Source organism: Acanthaster planci, linkage group LG13 (assembly GCF_054643075.1).
Source record: "Acanthaster planci isolate LZ-2023a linkage group LG13, COTS_SCS, whole genome shotgun sequence".
Lineage (NCBI taxonomy): Eukaryota > Metazoa > Echinodermata > Asteroidea > Valvatida > Acanthasteridae > Acanthaster > Acanthaster planci.
The window spans coordinates 13,920,200-13,939,999 of record NC_141789.1 but is presented as its reverse complement, the minus strand read 5'-3'; the positions used below and the strand labels follow the sequence as shown (position 1 = coordinate 13,939,999).

Here is a 19,800-nt window from a genome sequence, read left to right as displayed (position 1 = left end):
TGAAACAAAAATGATAGCGAATAAGTTAAATAAAACTTTCTTAAAAATATGGAGAATGATGATTTATTTTTCATTAAGAAAACATCGGGAAAAATATTGCGTAAACTATAAACGTACTTTTGGTGATAAGAGAAAGGGGTATATTCAAATTAGCTAGCTCTCCCGGATGAACATGTGCTCATGGGTAGTTCAATATGGCGGCCTCCAGGAGCTTAGAGATGAAAGAATTACGCTTTCATGAAATGGGCTTAGATGACCGTATTTTAAAGGTAATTGATTTCCCAACCACAAAATCGATGTCTTTATTCAGGATAGGACCTTTTGTCATCCGGAATGGTTATAATGTTTTGATCTTTGATAAAAATGAGATTCCTTTTAGGCTACATATGACAAGATTAAGATGACATGTCATGCATGTTTGTGAAGTTAAGCTGTGGTCATACGTCAGTGGCCAAGTCGCCCTAATTAAGAAACATTTTGTAGGGGGCGAATGCATATACGTAGAATTGTAGGTAAGCCTCATCCTCCGATCAGTGTGTTCAGCGCAAAAGCTTCATGCATGCTTGAATCTTGGACAAATTTATTGCACTCCATCCTAAATGATTTGCATTTTATGAAATCCATTCAGGGAAAAGTTCCATATACGGACACCAGTACTTATTCCCTAGGCTTCATAGGTCTATAACTACACTACAGTGACCCGTAGCTGTCAGAAAGCAAAAAACATGTCCAGAAAAGTTCAATTTAGGAGGGAAAAAACAAGTCGTTTGTTCAGAAAACTCTTCAAATTTTTCAGATCGGTGTCATACTGTAGCCTGTGCACAGGGTGTCAAGCTGTTTCCCTATATGGAACTCTTTCATTGATTGCATTAACAAATGCATTGTCATGATTCTCCAAATCCAGCACTACCAACCACTCACAAGAAAGTGACTCAGATGATTGACCAAAAGAATGCGGAATCTTGTTCCCAGATCTTCTTTCTATGTGTCTTCTTTCTTTCTTTCAGGCTTAGTACACTGATAGTCATTGTAAATATGTTACAAAAATGAATCATTGTGAGACTGAGAATCTTCCAATGAGTTTACTGCAATGCATTTCTAGTCTTGCCTCATTTCCCATGCATTTGATCTTTATGGTAATATTAATTATAGGCTATTGCCAAGTTGGGATGGTCTAAACCCACCCTCATCCAAGAAAGAGCCATTCCATTGGCTTTGGAGGGGAAAGATCTGCTCGCAAGAGCACGAACAGGTTCCGGAAAGACGGCAGCCTACGCGATACCAGTCATACAGAGAATACTCTCCAGTAAGCAGGTGAGACCCACATCTCTGCAAGTAGTGATGTCCACTTCTGGATATTTACATCAGGTTGCATCTTGATGTTAAAAATTCAGTTAGTCATTACACTACAGAGAACAGAGTCCCCTTTTAAGTGTTTGAAGTATTGCTTGGTTCAATCTACAGACAGCAAGGGAGCAGGCGGTGCGCGCCGTCGTCATGGTTCCATCTAGAGAGCTGTGCAGTCAGGCTCACAAGAACATCCTGGTGAGTTGATTCAAGCACAAGGGACTTGGTATTCTCTGATACTGTAGTTAGACACTAACAGGCTTAGATGAATGCACTTAGACCATTTTCACAGTTCATCCTTCACATGCAGTCTCATTTTGTGAACCTTCCCATGCAGGAGTTGACTAGCTGCTGCTCTCGGGAAGTCAAGTGTGCTGATGTGTCAGCACAGGTAGACCTGGCTGCTCAAAGGTTGGTAGTGCACTGGATCACAGCAGCCTTCATTTCATTTGTACATGCCAAGTGAATGGCCCAGGGATCTGATTGAACAAATTCAAGTAAACGCTTGAAAAGGTATGGAAGTTTTACTGATATCTGTACATGCTCCAGTGGGCCTTGAAGAAAGCTACCACCGAGAATGAAAATTGGACGCAATGTAGGCACATTTGAAGAATTAGAGTAACTGTGGTAAAGGCTCTAGGTTTGTTTACTTTCAGTCAGAAAAAGAAGAAGATTTTTATGGCCCATCAGCTACAATAAAAGGACAAAGCAACAAAACGCAAGTGACGTCGGTGTAGGATACTTTTCATGATCAAGGAACTTTTTCTTACCCAGGCCGTTACTCATGGAGAAGCCAGATGTCGTTGTCGGGACCCCAAGCCGTCTCCTCGCCCACCTTCAGGCCCAGAACCTGACCCTGATGGACAGCCTGGAGGTCCTGGTCGTTGACGAGGCCGACCTCATCTTCTCCTTCGGCTATGAGGCTGACCTCAAGGCACTCCTGCCATTCCTGCCCAAGATCTACCAGGCCTTCCTCATGTCGGCAACACTGAGTGACGAGGTGGTGGCGCTGAAGAGGCTGGTGCTTCACAATCCTGTAAGTCTCCGTCAGGAAACGGGCTACCAGAGCTCTGCCCGTTGTCCAGGATACATGGCTATGGCTTGAAATTACCGCTCCCTTGCTGGTTGGCGTATGTTCTATTATGGAAAGAGTGCCAGGCAAGTGCTCAGTAGACAAATATCCTGCATCGTCAGTGGAGTAGTGATTGTTTTATCTGCTCCAAGGGGTGCGTTTGTGCAGAGGTCATGACGTATTATACAACGTCCGACATTTTTCTGATTTTCCAGATCACGTTGAAACTGGAGGAATCCCAGCTGCCAGATATGGATCAACTGACTCAGTATCATGTCAAGTGCGGAGAGGAAGACAAGTTCCTTCTCTTGTACACCCTACTCAAGCTGCGTCTGGTCAGGGGAAAGACCATCATCTTTGTCAACGACATCGATAAATCCTACAGGTACAGACTAGCACTTGAAACTGGTCGATATGTTGTACAATATTCTTTGATGAAAAAAAGTGCATTCGACCCTTGCTTTGCTACAACCTTCAAATCCTACAAACCCTCCGATTCCTGTCACCTCGCCCCCAAAAGAATACATGTACTTGAGTTCTGTGTCTGTATTTCAGATTGAAATTGTTCTTGGAGCAGTTCTCAATAGCTGGCTGCGTGCTGAACTCGGAGCTGCCTGTCAACTCCAGATGTCATATTGTGGAGCAGTTCAACGCTGGCCTGTATGACATCATCATCGCCTCTGATGAGAGCTCTCTGGCCACGGGCAAGCGAGGACCGCGACAGAAAAAGTGAGTCGAAAACTATTGTACACTTTCAGAGCACGTCAATTTTTACATATTTTAGGAAAAAGAAAACATTTTATTCGTATAATTAATATTGCCAGTGAACAGACGTTCAGATGTGTCAGGGTTGTAAGTAAAGCAGTTGATATAAGAGTTTTTAGTATGAACATACAGAATCGAAATGCATAAATTTAAATGTTTAATTCATTCATGTCAAGGTCAAAATTTAAGAAAGGCAAGAGCAGAGAATACGGTGTTTCTCGAGGGATTGACTTCCAGAATGTAGCTAACATCATTAACTTTGACTTTCCAACGACCATCAAGTCCTACATCCACAGAGTCGGCAGGTGAGTGGTCCCTGCATTGTGTGCACATGTGCAAACCAAGTGTAAATGCTTGTGGCCAAAATAAACGAAATACGTCTAGAAGATGGTGCTTTCTCAAAGTTTGTTTTAGTTTTTTTGTTCTTGTTTTTTGTTTCAAATGTATCTGTGGGCTTTATTTCTTTGCACATCAGAACAGCCCGTGGTGATACCAAAGGAACGGCTTTGTCATTAGTCAATGATAAGGAGTTGGAAATCCTTGCAGATGTTGAAAAGTATCTTGTTAAAGGTGAGAATATGTAATCAAAGGAGAGCAGAGGAATCTCAACTCGTTTGTTCACTTTTATATTATATACAGTCAATTTCAATCAACTGAAAAGTGAAGAATAAAAAACTTGCCCAGAATTTGTCACAACCACACTTTTCACATTTACGATCTACTTTAAAATAGAATCGTTGAGCAAAATACAAGTTAAACACATTTTTCTTTTTCAAAATACTTCTGACAAGTGTCTCTTTACGGTGCTCATCCCAATGAATTCTTCTCACCGAGCAGAGGATGGCAGCCCTCTGATCCGGCCCTACCAGTTCAAGATGGCGGAGATCGAGGGGTTCCGCTACCGCTGCAAGGACGCCATGCGGGCGGTGACGCGCGTGGCCGTCCGCGAAGCCCGGGTCAAGGAGATCAAGCAGGAGATCTTTCACTCCAAGACGCTGCGGACGTACTTCGACGACAACCCGCGAGACATGCAGTTGCTGCGGCACGACAGGGTGCTGCACCCGGCTAAGGTGCACTCGGACCTCCGACACGTGCCTGAGTACCTCGGTGAGAGGGGAGAGGCTTAAGGACAGTGTCGCAGTCAAGTCTATCACAAATCAAAAGCCACTCAAATGAGCTACGACAAAAGTGCGTCTTTGTTGTCGTTCCCCTCATTCCTTGTGGCTGGTCTTGCGAAACGACTTATGGTCGGAATTGTGATAGGACTGTGACGGATTTGATTACGACACATGGCTACAGTGGGACATCAAAGACTCACTCACACATTCATCCTTTAGAAAATTCTTCTCGGATTTCCTATTTTCTCACTCACTTCATCTAACTTTGTCATACAGCCTTGAAATTTAATACACATGTAAAAATCAGTGCGTGCATCAGATACACATTGTAAAGCACAGCCAGCGCTAACAGTGAACAAAAGTGCGGTGGGGTCACATCATTTGGCTTCATTTTCTTCAGTTCACCATATTGGCGAGGCAGAACAGACAAGTCTTGCGACTTACACGAACAACGTATGTAAGTTTTGAGCATTCAAGCTTCCTTGAAGATATTTTTGATGACCCTGTGCATTTTTACTGTGTCCTTTTGTGGCGACTCAGTGCCCAAGACGTTAAAAGGCGGAATCTCGGGACCAACTTTCGGAGGTCCTGCCAAGAAGCGTAAACACAGGGGCCCAAGGGAATCCAGATTTGCCAAGAAAAAGGTAAGTTAAACCCAGGACAGTATTGTTCAAATGTTGAAGAAGCTTCCAAAGGTGGTACTGCTGGTCACGCTTTGAATATGTTAGGTAACATTTAGAACTTCCGTTTCATTTGGGGTGCTTGTAAACTTCAGTGACATTTGACAGCTTCCTGATTCCTCCTAACTCGATGGTACAGGAATCTACTGGTAGAATCTTTTATCTGAAGTTTCAAGGACCTTCAAGTCCAAGTTAAACGCTAGCAACTTTGACTAGCTTCCTAAAGAAGTGACGTGAACATGTTTTCTTTGCAGAGGAGAAATGCAGAGGACCCTCTGAAGAGCTTCAAGTTCAACAAATCATGAACATCTAAGGTCGCACATCTCTGTTTGGCTGAAGCCGATGCTGTCCACGAGGTTATAACTGCTTGGGACTCGCATCACTGTCATCCTACAATTCAGTTGTCAACTTGCTTGGCAGCTTTCGAGTATTGCTCAGTCCTCTTCATTATAAATAAGTACGCACAGGACAACAGCTTGGACTTGATAGTGACTTGATTATTGGAAGGTTCCACTGCGTGTGAAATCAGGGATCACAACTTAACAAAACGGAACGAACTCGCAGGTGTTTTATTACAACTCTCTTTGCAACCTGGGGGGGTGTTCAGTGAGATTCCTGCACACACACACGCGCGCATTTCACACAAACGTAGAAAGTATACCACGTGCCGAAAACCATACCAGTTTTTGAGAGGGAGGGATTTGAGACATTCTTTGAGCTTGAGCCAACCACACTTTTGTCCTCATTACTAATCAATAAATTATGTTTTAATATGGCGTCGTTTCTTTAGTCTGAAGTTTTGTTTACATTGCTCTCATAGTTTGGAGCGGGACCACTTTGGAATTCCGACAAGTATCAATGTAGGACAGACCAGGATGGGACTTGTAGACGCCACCTCATACTGCAATTACTTTTTCTCGCATTTGATCGCCCCCAAAACTTTAACGACAGTATGCGGTCTCTCAGTTGCGTGTTATGATACAGCTAAATGTGAGAAGAGTGGGTGGAATTCATAGGGCTACATGTTCAAACTAAAGCGCTAACTTCTCATTCTCCGCGTGGAGAAAATTTGATGCCGTCCTGGGCGCAGACATTTGAACAGATGTGCTTGCTTGTAGAATATTCAAAATCGGATAAATGTGTTCGAAATGCAACGCTCAAGTACAACACACGCGAATGTCAGTGCGTCTTTTGCATAAGGCGCACACGTACAGACCAATGGCACACGGTTATTTAAATCCATAATTAATTATTTTAAAACTAATGTTTCCGTAAGGTTGTGCGATTTCGTATGCATGTCTTTCAATGGCTGTCTTAAAAAGTCTTAAAAAGTCAACTCGGTGTCGAGTGAGTTGACCACCCTGGAGCAGCGACCGTCGTGCGCATCAGGTACCGATAAAATCCGATTTAAAACCGTCACGACAAAACTCACGTGCAGAACACAGGCGCACGTGTTTGTGTTGTTTAGCGCAGAACAAAATGAAATGCTCATTTACTGATGGTGCATTCAGGTTATTTGCGTATCAGCTTTGTTGGCGTATCATTTAAGAACACAGATGCAGCTATGCAAATGGCCGCACAGAAGCCATACAAAATTTTGAGTTTTCCATAGGTTTGTGCACAAACATAGACGCGCCCAGCAGGCATCACTTTGTACGAGTCAGCGCTCTAGGTTTACTACATAGCTCTATGGTGGGATTGCAGCAGACCATTGAGGGTTATAAAAAAAATCATGAAGAGAGAATCATAAAAAGGGCATGTTAAAAAAAAAAATTCATACACTAAAATGAAAAGCTTGTAGCAGGTGTGCTGTGGAAGCAGCTGTTAACAGCTTATTTGTATATTTTTCAACATCTTACATACGAGCCTTAAAAAAACAAAATTGCTGACAAATTTCAAGATTGTCTCAAAATACATTTACCCTAGTAACTGAACCACAGTTCAAACTTGTGTGAGAAGTGGCGACTTTTGTTCACTAATTAAATAGTGACCAACCTTTTCCTGGTCGATAAGGCAAATTTGAAAAAACAAAGTTGTAGAAAAACATTTTCTACATGAAAGATACCTAAAATTTCATCAGTTAACCTTTTCTTCCCAGAATATGACATAAAAAACCACCAACACTTTTAGGTATGTGCATAACCTCAGAAGGGGGAGCAAAACAAGGCCGATTTGATCATCAAAAGCATTATTTGTGACTGAGGTTGTACATATCAGCTGGTCTGAAACATGAAAGCTAGTTTTAGATAGAACACCAATGTAGGGTGCACTTGTGGCATGGCTCAACAGACTCGGGTTCAAGAAAAATTGTTAGAGGTTTCAACATTTGGTGTAGGTTAGAACAAATTCGACTTCTCACTTTGACAAGAATTCACAGATACGGCAAGCAGAAATTGAGTGAAGTTGGAATAAAAAGAAAAGAAAAAAGAAACATTCTTGGTGAAATTAACCTTGCACGTCAGATCCTGAGACTTAAAACATTCCTTTAATTCCTTTGGGAGCCCTTTTTTGGCTGCTGACATTGGCGAATATATGGGGGTTCCTTGGGTAAAATAGCAGGATCCTAACAATGCCCTTTCCAAGTATGCACTATAAGCATTCAAACTGATATCAACCATACTCATTAACAGCCCTTGCCTGAGGGTCATGGACGCTCAGCCTGAACCCACTATCACCACATTATGATCGGAGAATCAAATACAGTGATGAAAAGCATGTGACTTCATAATCTCAAATTCGACATGCATACAAACACTGGTAAGATGTTAGCCACACTCTCCATTTCCAGACGAAGGTATTTGGACTCTAACGGAATAAGCGACAGGCTAGAGGTGTTGGCAAATGTAATGACGTGCAGTAAATGCAGAAACAGTACTGGATTTCATTTTTTAACTCATTCATTCTCTTAATACAGAGAAAAATGTAACATTCTCAATTTGTCCCGAGCAAAGCAGTGTTGTTTTTTTCCATATTCCTACTTACAAGTCCTTCCTGAAAGCGATGAAGCTAAACACTTTCCACAATTACGATGAAAAAAAAAGGATGACGACAACTCTGACAGTGATTTTTTTTTTTTGCCTTGTAAAAATGTTTGACATCACCACAACGTTATTTAGACAAGTACCGTGTTTGGTAAATACATTACTGTTGTCCAAACAACAAACTGACAATTGGACGAGGCTTAGGCACTATATATGTTAGAAACATTTTGGGTGTTTTAACCTCAGAGTAATGCGGAACCACAAAATGTTGATATTCTTAAATGGCTCTTTAGGTCACAAAATGAAGAAACAGCGGAATCTAGAGAGTGATAGTGCCTGGAGCGAGGCATAAAAACCCTGTTGCTAAAGAAAGATTCACGTGAAACAATATCCAGGCCAGTTATTTCAAAGATGTTTACATCACTGATACTCTCTTGGTTGGACTTCCGCCTACATTTATCCTCAAATTCATCAAAGAGAATGCACTGAAAAGAATGGTTTCCCTCACATTTTTCTTAGAGAACTACAGTTGTTTGGGAGAGCAACTTTTTCATCTTCAGTGTAACAAATCTGTTTTTTCCTCTATAGTTTACAGCAAATTGGTTACCAACGACACAATTCCCAGATTTGCTACATGACCTTAAAGACACTGTGCACGATTCACGGCAGCAGAGCTTTTTTTTTTTTAAGATTTGCACTTCACGCTGGCCACCCTTGGTGGCCCACACGCCCAGCTTCATTCAATGGGCCCCAAGCGGGACCAAGAGAGGGCGCAATTTTCCAGCAACGGAGGCTCCTTTGGTGGCAACTGCACATTCCTGGTTCACAAACGACTATGAAATGCAACCAGTGCACAATTGCGTTACTATCAACAAAATGAACACTTCCCAACAACATGGCTTTTTTTTTTCAACAAATGGAGGGAGGGAGGAGGGTTGCTTCTGCTCAAGGCCGATAGGGAAGTCGCTAGTGAGTGGCCCAGTCGGTGGTAGACTGGTGCAACCATGCACTCAATATCATCAAGTCAGAAACTGGCCGCAGCACTGTCCTAAAAATCGCTAATGCAGGGCCGGATTTGTTCATATATCCACAAGCGCATGATAGGGTAACACATTCTACAAGTACGCATAGCTGTGAGCTACCAGTGATCAAGCAACCCAGTAAGCCCCGCCCACTTTTTGTGGACTATGAACACACACTGCATGTACATGTACTTTCCGATACCACTTTGCAGGTTCAAGCTGCCAGGTCATGCACACATGCTCATCACACCTTTCTGCATGCAAATTAGACACGCATCACGGCTGTGATTGGTCAGAAAATCATGGGGCGGGGCTTAATGGATCAGTCTACAGGCAATGCACCTAGCACACAATACGATTTCAGAAAGTTCAGGAGATGGGGTTGCTTGTTCACACGAGGTCCAACTTTGTACAAAGCTGTTGAGCAAATGAAAGTAAAACTGAGTGGAAGAAACAGTTTCAATAATAAATTCTGTGTGATACTCGCTTTTGCTTGATGGCTCACTGAAATCAGCGCCTAGTCTCCAGACTTAGCCCCTGTCTGAATTCCTGGACAGCAGCTGTGGCATCTGACTACATACACATCCCGTACCCTTCAAACCACAGCTAAGTAGTTTGGGCAATGGCCTGATTACTGACCGACTGACTTCATTGCTGTGAGTCCCAGTCAGAGTACAAATAAGTACTCCACCATTTCTTCTGGTCTTCGAGGCAGGTCCCATTCTTATCACTGCCAGAATTTTCAGGAAAAAAAGCATCAAACTGCATTACTACAACTGCATTGAGACTGACAGGCTGACATCTGTAAGCATCAGTCATCAAATACGTGCTTCAGGACTCAAATACATGTACAGTGTTACCTTAGCTTCCTGATACATGTCTTGCAGGAGTTTTTTTTTTCCCGCAGAAACGGCAAATTTTAAGAGTTCATCTGACAGTTTGAGTGTCAGCGTCTCCCCTTCTCCTGTCCCCACCCCCACATTGTCAACATCTGCATCCAGAAAATGGGACTGACCACACTCAGCAACACGACACCCTTATACATTCAGCAGGAACTAATTCGCTCATCGTTAAGTGACAATCTAAATTTAAGAAAGGCCGGCCAAGTTTGCCTTGGGAAGAAAACTACGGTTTGGGGGATATTTTTTTTGTCGCCGTCAAATTCCAGGCCGAACAAGTGACACACTATGGACCAGTTACATGTCTATTTTAAATTTAGAATTAAAAAAAGAAGGGAAAAAAGAAAGAAAGATTGCACATTGTGCAAGGCCAGACTGTCTCCTTTTGCAGGATTTTTATCGACACGGACACATTATTCAAAAAAAGGTAATTTGTGCAACACTAAATTTAAGAAATACGTCTGCACAACATATGCAGAGAGCAACAGTTCAACTTTGGGTAAATTCTGGAACTAGATAAGCAGTTTTTTTTCACGTGTGTGTGTTTTTAATATATATATATAATTTACACCGATAAATTTGTTGGTATACACAAGCTATGCTAGAATGAGTGTAATCTGTGACTTTTGCATCCCTCTCCCTTGTGTTTTTTTTTTCTGAGTTTCTGCTATGCCGGCCCCTCCCGCTCCCTTAAATTCAAAGACTCTAGCTGCAGTAACGTTTCGGGCGGTTCAAATTCGTTGGTACCCCCCATGGCGCCCTGTACAACAGGCTCGCCGTCGTCTTCAGGCTCCGACTCTCCCTCCCAGAAGTACTCCTCGTTCAGGGTAGAGAGGATGAGGTCCTGGAGGAAGAAGCTCCGGTCGGCGTTCTCGACCTCTAGCAGTTGCTGCTCCGTCTCCGACAGCACTGGCTCTTGTATTCTGGGAATGGGAAGTGGCAGGGTGATGGAGAAAACGTAGTCACTTATCAAGTGCAAATTCCTTACGCAGCGCGTTCGTGTGCACCGTGAACCAGGGACGCGCTAAACTGCAACATAGTGGTGCCTGAGGCAGCAGCCATACAACCCACATCTGCCCACGCGGCATAGCCCGAGATCTCCAGTGTTGATTTTGTGTGGAGGGAGGAAAACCCACACGGCAAAGGGGAGAACAAACTACCCACAGTTGACTTGGCCAACCCAACCCTGCCCAACTCGCACTAACTCAATGCAATCAAATCCAACTCAACGAAACAAAAATCCTAACACACAACAGGACGTGACAGATCTCCTCCCTACTTTGTGAGACAAGAAACCAGACTGCAATGACATCCTGTACGTGAAGAAAAGCACAAAAACTGATCCGAGTCAAGAAAAACCAACATGTGGCACGTGGGACTGGCTTTCAACACGCACGACCCACTTTTTCCTTGAAAGGTGGTTCCGTTGTTCCTACGCTTCGATTCAGTAGAGGAGGAAAATCTCGATTCTTCAAGTGGGAGAGTTTCAAACCGCAAGGGAATTACTCCAATAAAAAAATAGTAAAACAAACAAACCAAAAAACAGGTCCACGTGCTCGAGTAGAAACGGGATATCCCCAACCCACACAGACATAAATTCTATGTGACAGGCCAAAAAGTGCACGGCCAATGTTAGCGCTGCATTTCAGCAGGCAACTGCTAAAGGCTTGAGATTTCCAAGACGGAAGGGCGATTGATGACTATTGATTTCACAAGGAAACAGTTAATTTCCTAGACATTCATCACAACCACTGCTGTTACATGAAGTTACTGCAAAGAGTGAGTTTCTAGTAGGAGAAGCAAGAATGCCGGTGTTTATCCGTCTCAGCATTAAACTGCAAGCAAATGTACAAGGAGCAAATTTTTTTTCACGAATTCTGTTGAACCTGGGCTGATAATGAAAAAGGATTTGAGAAGGAACACTGCCATGAAAAAAAAAAAACAGAGTATGAATTAAACAATGGTCACCTGACTCCAGTAAGTTACACTTTTTGATAAATCCAGGAAATTACAGTTATGGCATCTCTACAATAGTCACCCAAGGTTTCCCCTCACCTTGATAATAGAAATTGCGAGTCTTTTTGCGACGCGGAGGCCGCGGTTGCACTTTCTGCTCCCACTAGTGAAGATAGTGAGGCGCCGTGCCCGGGGTTACTGTTACTGGAGGCAGCGGCTGCTGCAGATGCTGCTGCCGCAGCTGTCGCTTGTCGTCGTGGTACTGCTAACCTTTCGACCTAGACAACAGGGAAAAATGCAGAATCGGAGCAAACTAAATTTTGACTTACAATGCAAAATCATTGACTTAATCTTTTTTTTTTCAGAGATATTTCTCAGGTCAAATCGTGACTCCGTTGCTGCTGACCAGTTTGTAAATACGACATTTTATTTTGGAGATTGAAGATTTTATTTACAATGTAACCCCTTGAGAGACTAAGTGTACCGAGCTTAAAACTGTGTTTTGAATAAAATGTTATGCTAAATGTAACAAGGTAACGTGGTGAAAGATCATGTGCTTCACAACACCAGTGAACCGGTTTTTAACGGAAGGTTAATTAGCATTTAAATAGGGAAGAAAAAATTTTATTGGCCATGTAGGAATAATCTCGTTTGCGGCGGCACAAACCCAGTAAAAACTTGACGATTTGGATCAGCTGGGTGATCATCAACACTGCGCCTGAGCCTACCTGCTGCCTTGCTGTGCCTTGCTGGCTCTGCTGCTGCTGCTGTTGTTGCTGTTGCCTCTCTAGCTGCAGCTGCATGATCTGTAGCTGCTGCAGCTGGGACGCTGTGGATGAGTGGCCGCCTACACGCCGTGTTCCGGACAGCTGCGATAGTAATTCTACAGGGAAAAATAACCATTCAGACTGACTTGTTACCACGAGTGGCTTTGAACTTGGCATGTGTTTAACTCTTTGAAACTTGGCACGCGAAGCAGGAAAGGGAACTTCAAACAAAACGTGGACACAACGGTGGACAGTCTACAGAACATTCATGATAACGCTACCTACAAACGAACAAGTACACAAACTGAGTTCAGCCTAACTTAAGCCCAAACTGTGCACACCTGATGTCATCATTTAAACGCATACAACATTCATTCTTGTTGTCTCTTTATACACTGTATGTCCCATGTTTTTACAGCATCAAGCATTGGCAGGAACCCTCAATTTTTTTCAATTTCAATGGAGTCGATTTCCTCAGGATGCTAGACCAAGTGAAACATCAAAACAAAGGGCTCCGTTTGCTCTTACTAATGCAAACTAAAGACAAAATTACTTTTAAAAAAATGGCCTTAAGACTCAATTTGGAAAGATTTCATTACAAATTTAGACTTTCTTTGCGATGTTTCGTGAGTTGCAATTTTGCGGGAGTTCTAACCAGACTCTGCAGACTTCAGTTTAGCACCCAGGGTACTGTATCTCCCCTTGACTATGAACAGTCTAGCGCCTGGTCTCACTTACCAGCGATTGGGTCCATGGTCTCTCTACTACTTGGTGAGCTGGAGCTCTGTCCCGATGACAGCCCGCTGCTTCCGCTGAAGTGCATGTTGGGCCGCCTCGTCCGCTGGCCGATGCCGCGGCCCGGGTGGAACATTCTACGAAGGTGTCTGACGTTGCCCGTCTCATCGTGGGAATTTGTAGTCAAGGAATGCATCCCAAAGAATGGCGTTAGGCATAAAATACTGTAAAAAGTGGAAATCACTTTCTCTTTTGTTTTCAACATAAATGTCATGATAACACGGACATGAAAAGCACTTCAAAATTAGGCCACTTAACCTCAAACCTTTCTTTAGTCTGCTGGAAAACAAATAAGTGGAATATATAAAAATTTTTCATGTGTTCATATGCGAGACAGTAATTGACAAAAATGTTAAAACGTTGCCAGTTCAGCAAATCTTATTGTCATACTTACATTTCTAATTGTTACCAACTGGAATTAAGACTGGTAATAAGCTACAGAAAGGATATCAAATCTCTAGGTGACCTGTGTTCCAATGTTAGATGAGCGGCAAAATCATCAGTTACATGGTTAGGATCCCCGCCTATGGATGCTGCACAAACAGGGCATACCTTGACAGAGAGGAGAAAATGACTGACTTATAAATGTTGCTCAGAAAATTCGCACATTGTTAGTCAGCAAATGTCTTCAAGAATCTCACAATGGCTTTGTCCTACCAGGCATCTCGCCCTGAGCATATACGACAGCGGGCAGCATGCAGCCCAGAACCTAGGCAGCGTTAACTGTTGTTAGCATACTTTTCATCAGGTTGCACTGGAAAGTCGTACCCGGGATGGCAGGTGTTGCTTATTACAGGCTGGTTCCCAGTCACTCATTATACAGTGGATGAAATGGGAAACCAGCCAAAAACAAATGGCATTTACAGTTGACTCCCGGTAATACGAGGTCGGGTAAGACGAGACTCCGGTTTAGATGAGCATATTTGCAAGTCCCGACTGAATTGTGCACATTCCTATGAGGGAAAAAATGTGTAATGCGAGCTCGGATGTTACAAGATTTCGGTTAAGACGAGCATTTTTTTGTGCGCTGGCCGAGTGCAAATCTAGTGCTGTCTGTCTATTCAGCACAGGTTTTTTTGAAGGCAACTTGTCAATCAGCCAGTCCATTCAATTTTGGAAGGCGCTTCCGTAATTTATGCGTGTACAGTAGAACAGCGCTGCGGTTTTCCCACCGAATCGAGCCGTTTGTGTCCGGTGCTGCAAGAGAGACAAACAATGGGCGTTTGTGGTTCCAGTACCCAATGTAGAAATTCGGTGTGGCGGCTCTGGTACCGCCTGAACACAAGCGAGTGCAGCCAAAAGTGCTGCGGTATTTAGGACAGAAATCTTTTGTTTGATTCCCCCCGCCTCCCAACAATTCCCCAAGACCAAAGTCCCGCCAGGAAACTAATAAAAATTGTGTTCAGTAACCGAACACCCGGCCCAAAAACTGCCCACCCTCCGTCTAAAAATTGTTACCGGCTCCCCACCATAACATGAAAATTTCACCCCTTCCGATTTTGACATTTCTATAAATTCTCAATTTCAGAAAATCATGATTAAAACCGTGGTTTTCGGTCTAAAAATGTTTAAGAAAATAACAACTACGAGTTTTAAAGAAAACAGCGTATACCTCGCAAATAATTTTCACCAAATCCATACACCTTTCCAAAGTAAAATCCGATATTCGCCCTCTGCTGTCCACACTACCAATAGCTGGTTTCCTCACACTTTTATGTGCTACAAGTGCAGCTCTGGTGTTGGTTACCAACTAAAATGTTAATGTACTTATGTCACATGCGTGCATGTGGATCTCATCAAGGCGTACGGGACCCGGGACGTGTCGCTCCGAATCGACATGACTGATGGGAATTCCGCTTCCTCCGTTCTTACATTTTGTAATTATTCTTCGTCGTTACTCATTAAACTGTATTTCACTTTCATAAACAAACTTTTTAAAATCAAATTCATGTAACAAAACGATACTATGTGCCTTTAAACAAAAAGTTCTACAAACTTGTACACGTGTACACTTTGTGTACGGTCGATTGGTGATACATACGTCAAGCAGGACGGCAGCTTTCACGTAAGACGAGGTCCTGATAATACGAGCTAATTTAGTAAGTCCCAAGGCCCTCGTATTAACGAGAGTCAACTGTACACTGTTTGTGACCGGAACCCTCCTGACTTCTGCTAAGTGCAAGAATTCGCTCAGCAAGCTTCTCTGCAAAGCTGCTGTATGACACTGGGGCATGTGCTTCCACTTACCACTTCCAGTGAGGAGTCGGCGTGCTCCGACGTGACGTGCTCCTGTAGCGTGGACTCGGTAAAGCCCATCTTGCCGCAATATGGGCAAGTGAAGGATTGCGGCTGTTCTAATGTGACTGCTTCCCCTCCATAATATAAATCTGTTGATGAAGAGTGAGGCAAACGGACATGGATTTTTGAGGTTCGTTGATTGACAAGTTGTTTTTAGAATGCTCGTGTCGTGCTTAACAGAGAGATAAGTTCAGATAACAGTCCATTTTCACTCAACCAGATCGGAAAGAGCACCTGTCTTAATTGATATCTCAAATCACCCAAACTCGTATCAAAATAGGAATGCGCATACTTTGGTCTGGACTGGTAAAATATGCTTGTCTTAACCAGAGTCCCATCCTATCCGAGACTGTATTACTGAGAGTCGACTTTGTACATTCAAGAAGCAGACTGTGACTGTCTTTCCAAGCAGTATGTACAAGCAGCTGATCTTCTTCCAAACACCCCAGTTAGGACTACGGTTCTCTGGCCACCTGCAGGCTTTTCCACTCACCGAAATCTGACCGTGTTAAAATGCACTGCATGGGATGCTCCGCCGTGTGGCGAGTGGTAGTGGCCCCGTTCTCATAGCACACTGCACACAGGTCGTAGTCATAGCAAATAAGACACTTGTATCGGCGCCCCCTGAAGTTACCCTTTAAGCAGGAATCACAGCTGACAGCTGTCGAAGAAAATAAGACAAAAAATATCAAACATTGTTAAATAGTAACCGTGGTTCCAAAAGTTCTTCCTGTACACACACAACCTATATGCCAGTCAGTCAACATGAAGTACATGATGCAGCGAGACAGGTTGGAGTTACATACCACTTTGGTATGGCACACGCAATCCGTTTAAGCCTACCATAATGCACTTTGATCCCCTGAGGCCACGGCTCTCTCTCTACACAAAAGCCACCTCTGGACTGCCTCATGGTATACTATACAGCCAACCTCAAGGCCCTAGTATTGAACTGAAACAGAACAGGGATACAAGACTGGGCAACCAAACAGAAGCGAATTGGACTGAAGTGGGAAGGATGAAAAGAAAAACAAGGCAGAGCCTTACACGGTACATGGTCTATGGATGGCTTTCTCTCTTTAAAACCAACTCATTTCATAGCTTCCCTGTTACTGCCAACCAGTAGTGTACCATCCTCCATCCCAAGACAGCCTAGGTTGTGTTTTGAAAAGCAATATGGGTAACTACACTTCCCAAATTCTCAACACTCGGGCATGCTATTATACACATAATAGTTCAAAACCATTATGGAAGGTGTTAGATAGAGCATTCCATTCTCAAACCAAGGAACTCGAGGAAGGGTTTTACTGTACGTGTGTTGTCCTTTGCTTCACTCAGAATGACGTACGCTCCATTCCATGAAAGGATGGCAATTAAACTGTTCCCTTACATGTATGATGATACACCATGGCGCACAGCCAGCTCCGTGTATTATCGGTTACCTCACTGCTCAATGATTACTCACATTTTGGACAGATCAAGGTCAGACCATTTGCCCGACTCACACGCGATGTAATATCCCTCGGATTAGGGTTTGGTCGCTCTTGATGTTGGCTCAGGAATCCGTTTGGTATTATTCTATGCTTAGATGTGCATCAGAGAGCCGTTCATGTTGTAAACAAAAGATATCAACTGATCTAAAAGGACTAAATCTTGCGAAGTGCTGGAAAAATTGGTCCGCTCCCGAAAATTAATCACATCAGTTCCAGGGCAGTTAGAATTTTTAAAAAGGTTAACAAAAAAAAAGGGTGATGGAATAAACATGACGGAAGACTAAAAAATCAATCATGTATTTTTAAATATAGAAAACTATCTTAGCCTTAAAATAATACCTAAAGTGTTTTTACGCAAGTTCTTGACACAGTACAAATGTACACGTAGAAATGAAGCAGAATATGCCTTTCGTCATTTAACAGACATGGACAAATTATTTTAGATTTTTACAAAAATCCTACAGAAATTCTAGAGACAGTGTTCACTCCTGTGAGGCCATGACAATGCAACAAACCTTTAGAAAGGGTCATAGGTCCTATAAACTTTGCATAATTGGTATCCTACGGCGTACCAGCATTTTACCCATCTGAATGGGCTTCTTTGTAGTAAGCTTAAAAATGCAATGAGCGTGTACACATGAACATGTATGCATGCTACTGAATGAACCATACTGCTGTTTGGTGTTCCACAAAGCTCAAAACTGTAAACGGCTGCCATTTTGTCCTAGGCAAATAATTCAAAGGAACAGTGAGCTACATGTTCCTCCATGTGATCTTAGTTAAGCAACAGCTGTACAAGAGTCTCATTATACCACAGTGGATATAAGCAAGAACACTGAACGATCAGAACTGGCTTGTAGCGATGCTGAACAGAAACAGGACTAGAAGCAAGTATACAACTGACATGATGGTGAGGAGTCGAATGATAGTTACTAATGCTGCTTTACGAGACTGGTCTAGTTTACTACATTTTTCAATGCATTTACTTTAGGGCCACATACCAAACGAACGCCCGTCAATTTGAGCCTTGAATTCAACTTCAAATTTAATATGCCATCTGAACCCAGGCTCTTGAATGCTTTGCTTACATTTGTACCGCAGCATCTTTCCGAAAGAGTTGTTCCATACCTGGACATCACTTGACACCATGTGCACAAACCTTGTGAAACTGGTTGGCAATTTTTTTTTCTAAGAAAACTGCTTCACTATTTTCACTGCTGAATTTGATTTTTTGGACATATTATTGTTTTCTGATGGCTGACAGACTACTACATGGAAAAATTAGTGGTGTCTGTACATGGAATTCTTCACAAACTTCAAATTACAAAGGCAGGCCCATCCCGGGCCAAATATAAGGCTTCATTTCCACCGCAAAACCTAAATATTTTCAACCAGATTACTATTATGTTTCTTTCACTAAAAAATAAAGGAAAGAGTTTCATTAACGGACAATTTTCCTTTAGCCATCAGAAAGTGATAACATGTCTAAAAAGTGAAATTTTGCTAAGAAAATTCCGAAGCATTTACTTAGAAAACATTTTTTTCTTTCAGACAAGTCTCATAGGTTTGTGCACAGGGGCATCAAGTGTTGTCTGCATATGGAACCCTTTCCGAAATAAATATCCCACAGCCTATTGTAAGGCAAATTTACACTTACCATGCTTACACACGTTTACAAAAAATCAGAACGTTGTGAAATATGTGATAAAGTTAACTGACACAAGGTAGGCTAAACCGAAATACTATGAATATGACAGGCATGTTGAACGTACATGTACGTGTACTACAATATTCTGTGAAAAGATTTCCAACATATGGATATCACTTGACATGCTGTGCATAACCCCTGGCAAAGGCCGAGTGTTTTTTAAGTAGTGGCCTAGGCTTAAATCATGGTCAATGCTGAGTGCTATGGCTAAATTTGCCTTTATGCAAATTTAGGGACATCTTATCACTTTCTAACGGTTTATCTGGTTGATAAAAAAACTTCAAGGGAAAATAAATGATGTACTCAAATGGAATTATTAGTATGTTACCATATTTTGCATTTGAAAACAGGCATAACGTCATAAAAAGCGCATACATGTGGGGCTAAGGCCTTGGCACGCATGGCAATGCTTAGTTTTCAATGCATAGGGCTTACATGTCTGCATGTACATGTGCAAAAATGAAAATCTTCATTAACTCAATAGTAAACGCCTACCCCACCTTCGTGTCGGGACATAGTTGAGGTCCAGTGCTGCCTTAAATAGCCGTAATTGCTTTGCCAATCTACACAGGAGTATCTGCAACCATATGAGCGTCCTAGCCTTCACTTCTGAAGAGACAAATTTACAATTTTCGCTATCTTCCGGAAGGGAATTCCATCCTCGATACGGATTTTCATGCAGCGAGTTCAAGGCGATGATGTGACGTCACACTTCTCGCTATATGCGGGATTTCCTGTGATAAGCATCAACTTTATCAAGCTATTCCTCACATAATAAATATTTGGACTATTCATGAAATGTCCTAAGTATTTCTAATAAACAAAACTGTTGATGTTCCTTCTCTCTATTTTTCAAAATTTTACATCTTGTTCAACGCTTTTCCCGTGCCACAAAACAG

The 19,800-nt window shown here is 42.5% G+C and overlaps 2 protein-coding genes across 2 annotated transcripts; one reads left to right on the top strand and one right to left on the bottom strand.

Moving 5' to 3' along the window:
* The first annotated feature begins 155 nt into the window (after window positions 1-155).
* Window positions 156-5,758, top strand: LOC110973775 (putative ATP-dependent RNA helicase DDX56). The gene is made up of 12 exons (XM_022224864.2): window positions 156-269; window positions 1,153-1,314; window positions 1,465-1,545; window positions 1,685-1,758; window positions 2,122-2,383; window positions 2,635-2,804; window positions 2,975-3,148; window positions 3,361-3,489; window positions 3,660-3,754; window positions 4,022-4,291; window positions 4,843-4,946; window positions 5,237-5,758. Exons 1-12 carry the CDS (start codon window positions 195-197, stop codon window positions 5,285-5,287), a joined length of 1,647 nt encoding a protein of 548 aa, XP_022080556.1. The 5' UTR covers window positions 156-194; the 3' UTR covers window positions 5,288-5,758.
* Window positions 5,759-6,789: 1,031 nt separating this feature from the next.
* Window positions 6,790-19,628, bottom strand: LOC110973776 (E3 ubiquitin-protein ligase KCMF1-like). The gene is made up of 8 exons (XM_022224865.2): window positions 19,402-19,628; window positions 16,194-16,361; window positions 15,650-15,789; window positions 13,853-13,954; window positions 13,346-13,511; window positions 12,569-12,723; window positions 11,940-12,118; window positions 6,790-10,807 (listed from the first exon to the last, which is right to left on the bottom strand). The coding sequence occupies exons 1-8, from the start codon at window positions 19,415-19,417 to the stop codon at window positions 10,552-10,554; spliced, it is 1,182 nt and encodes a 393-aa protein (XP_022080557.1). The 5' UTR covers window positions 19,418-19,628; the 3' UTR covers window positions 6,790-10,551.
* Window positions 19,629-19,800: the final 172 nt, after the last annotated feature.

Coding starts and splice junctions, on each gene's coding strand:
- LOC110973775 (XM_022224864.2), top strand. CDS start 195: ATGGCGGCCTCCAGGAGCTTAGAGATGAAAGAATTACGCTTTCATGAA. Junction 1,759..2,121: donor GTAGACCTGGCTGCTCAAAG/GTTGGTAGTGCA, acceptor TTTCTTACCCAG/GCCGTTACTCATGGAGAAGC. Junction 2,805..2,974: donor GACATCGATAAATCCTACAG/GTACAGACTAGC, acceptor TCTGTATTTCAG/ATTGAAATTGTTCTTGGAGC.
- LOC110973776 (XM_022224865.2), bottom strand. Junction 13,955..15,649: donor CCGACTCCTCACTGGAAGTG/GTAAGTGGAAGC, acceptor CTCTCTGTCAAG/GTATGCCCTGTTTGTGCAGC. Junction 10,808..11,939: donor TCGCAATTTCTATTATCAAG/GTGAGGGGAAAC, acceptor TCCCATTCCCAG/AATACAAGAGCCAGTGCTGT.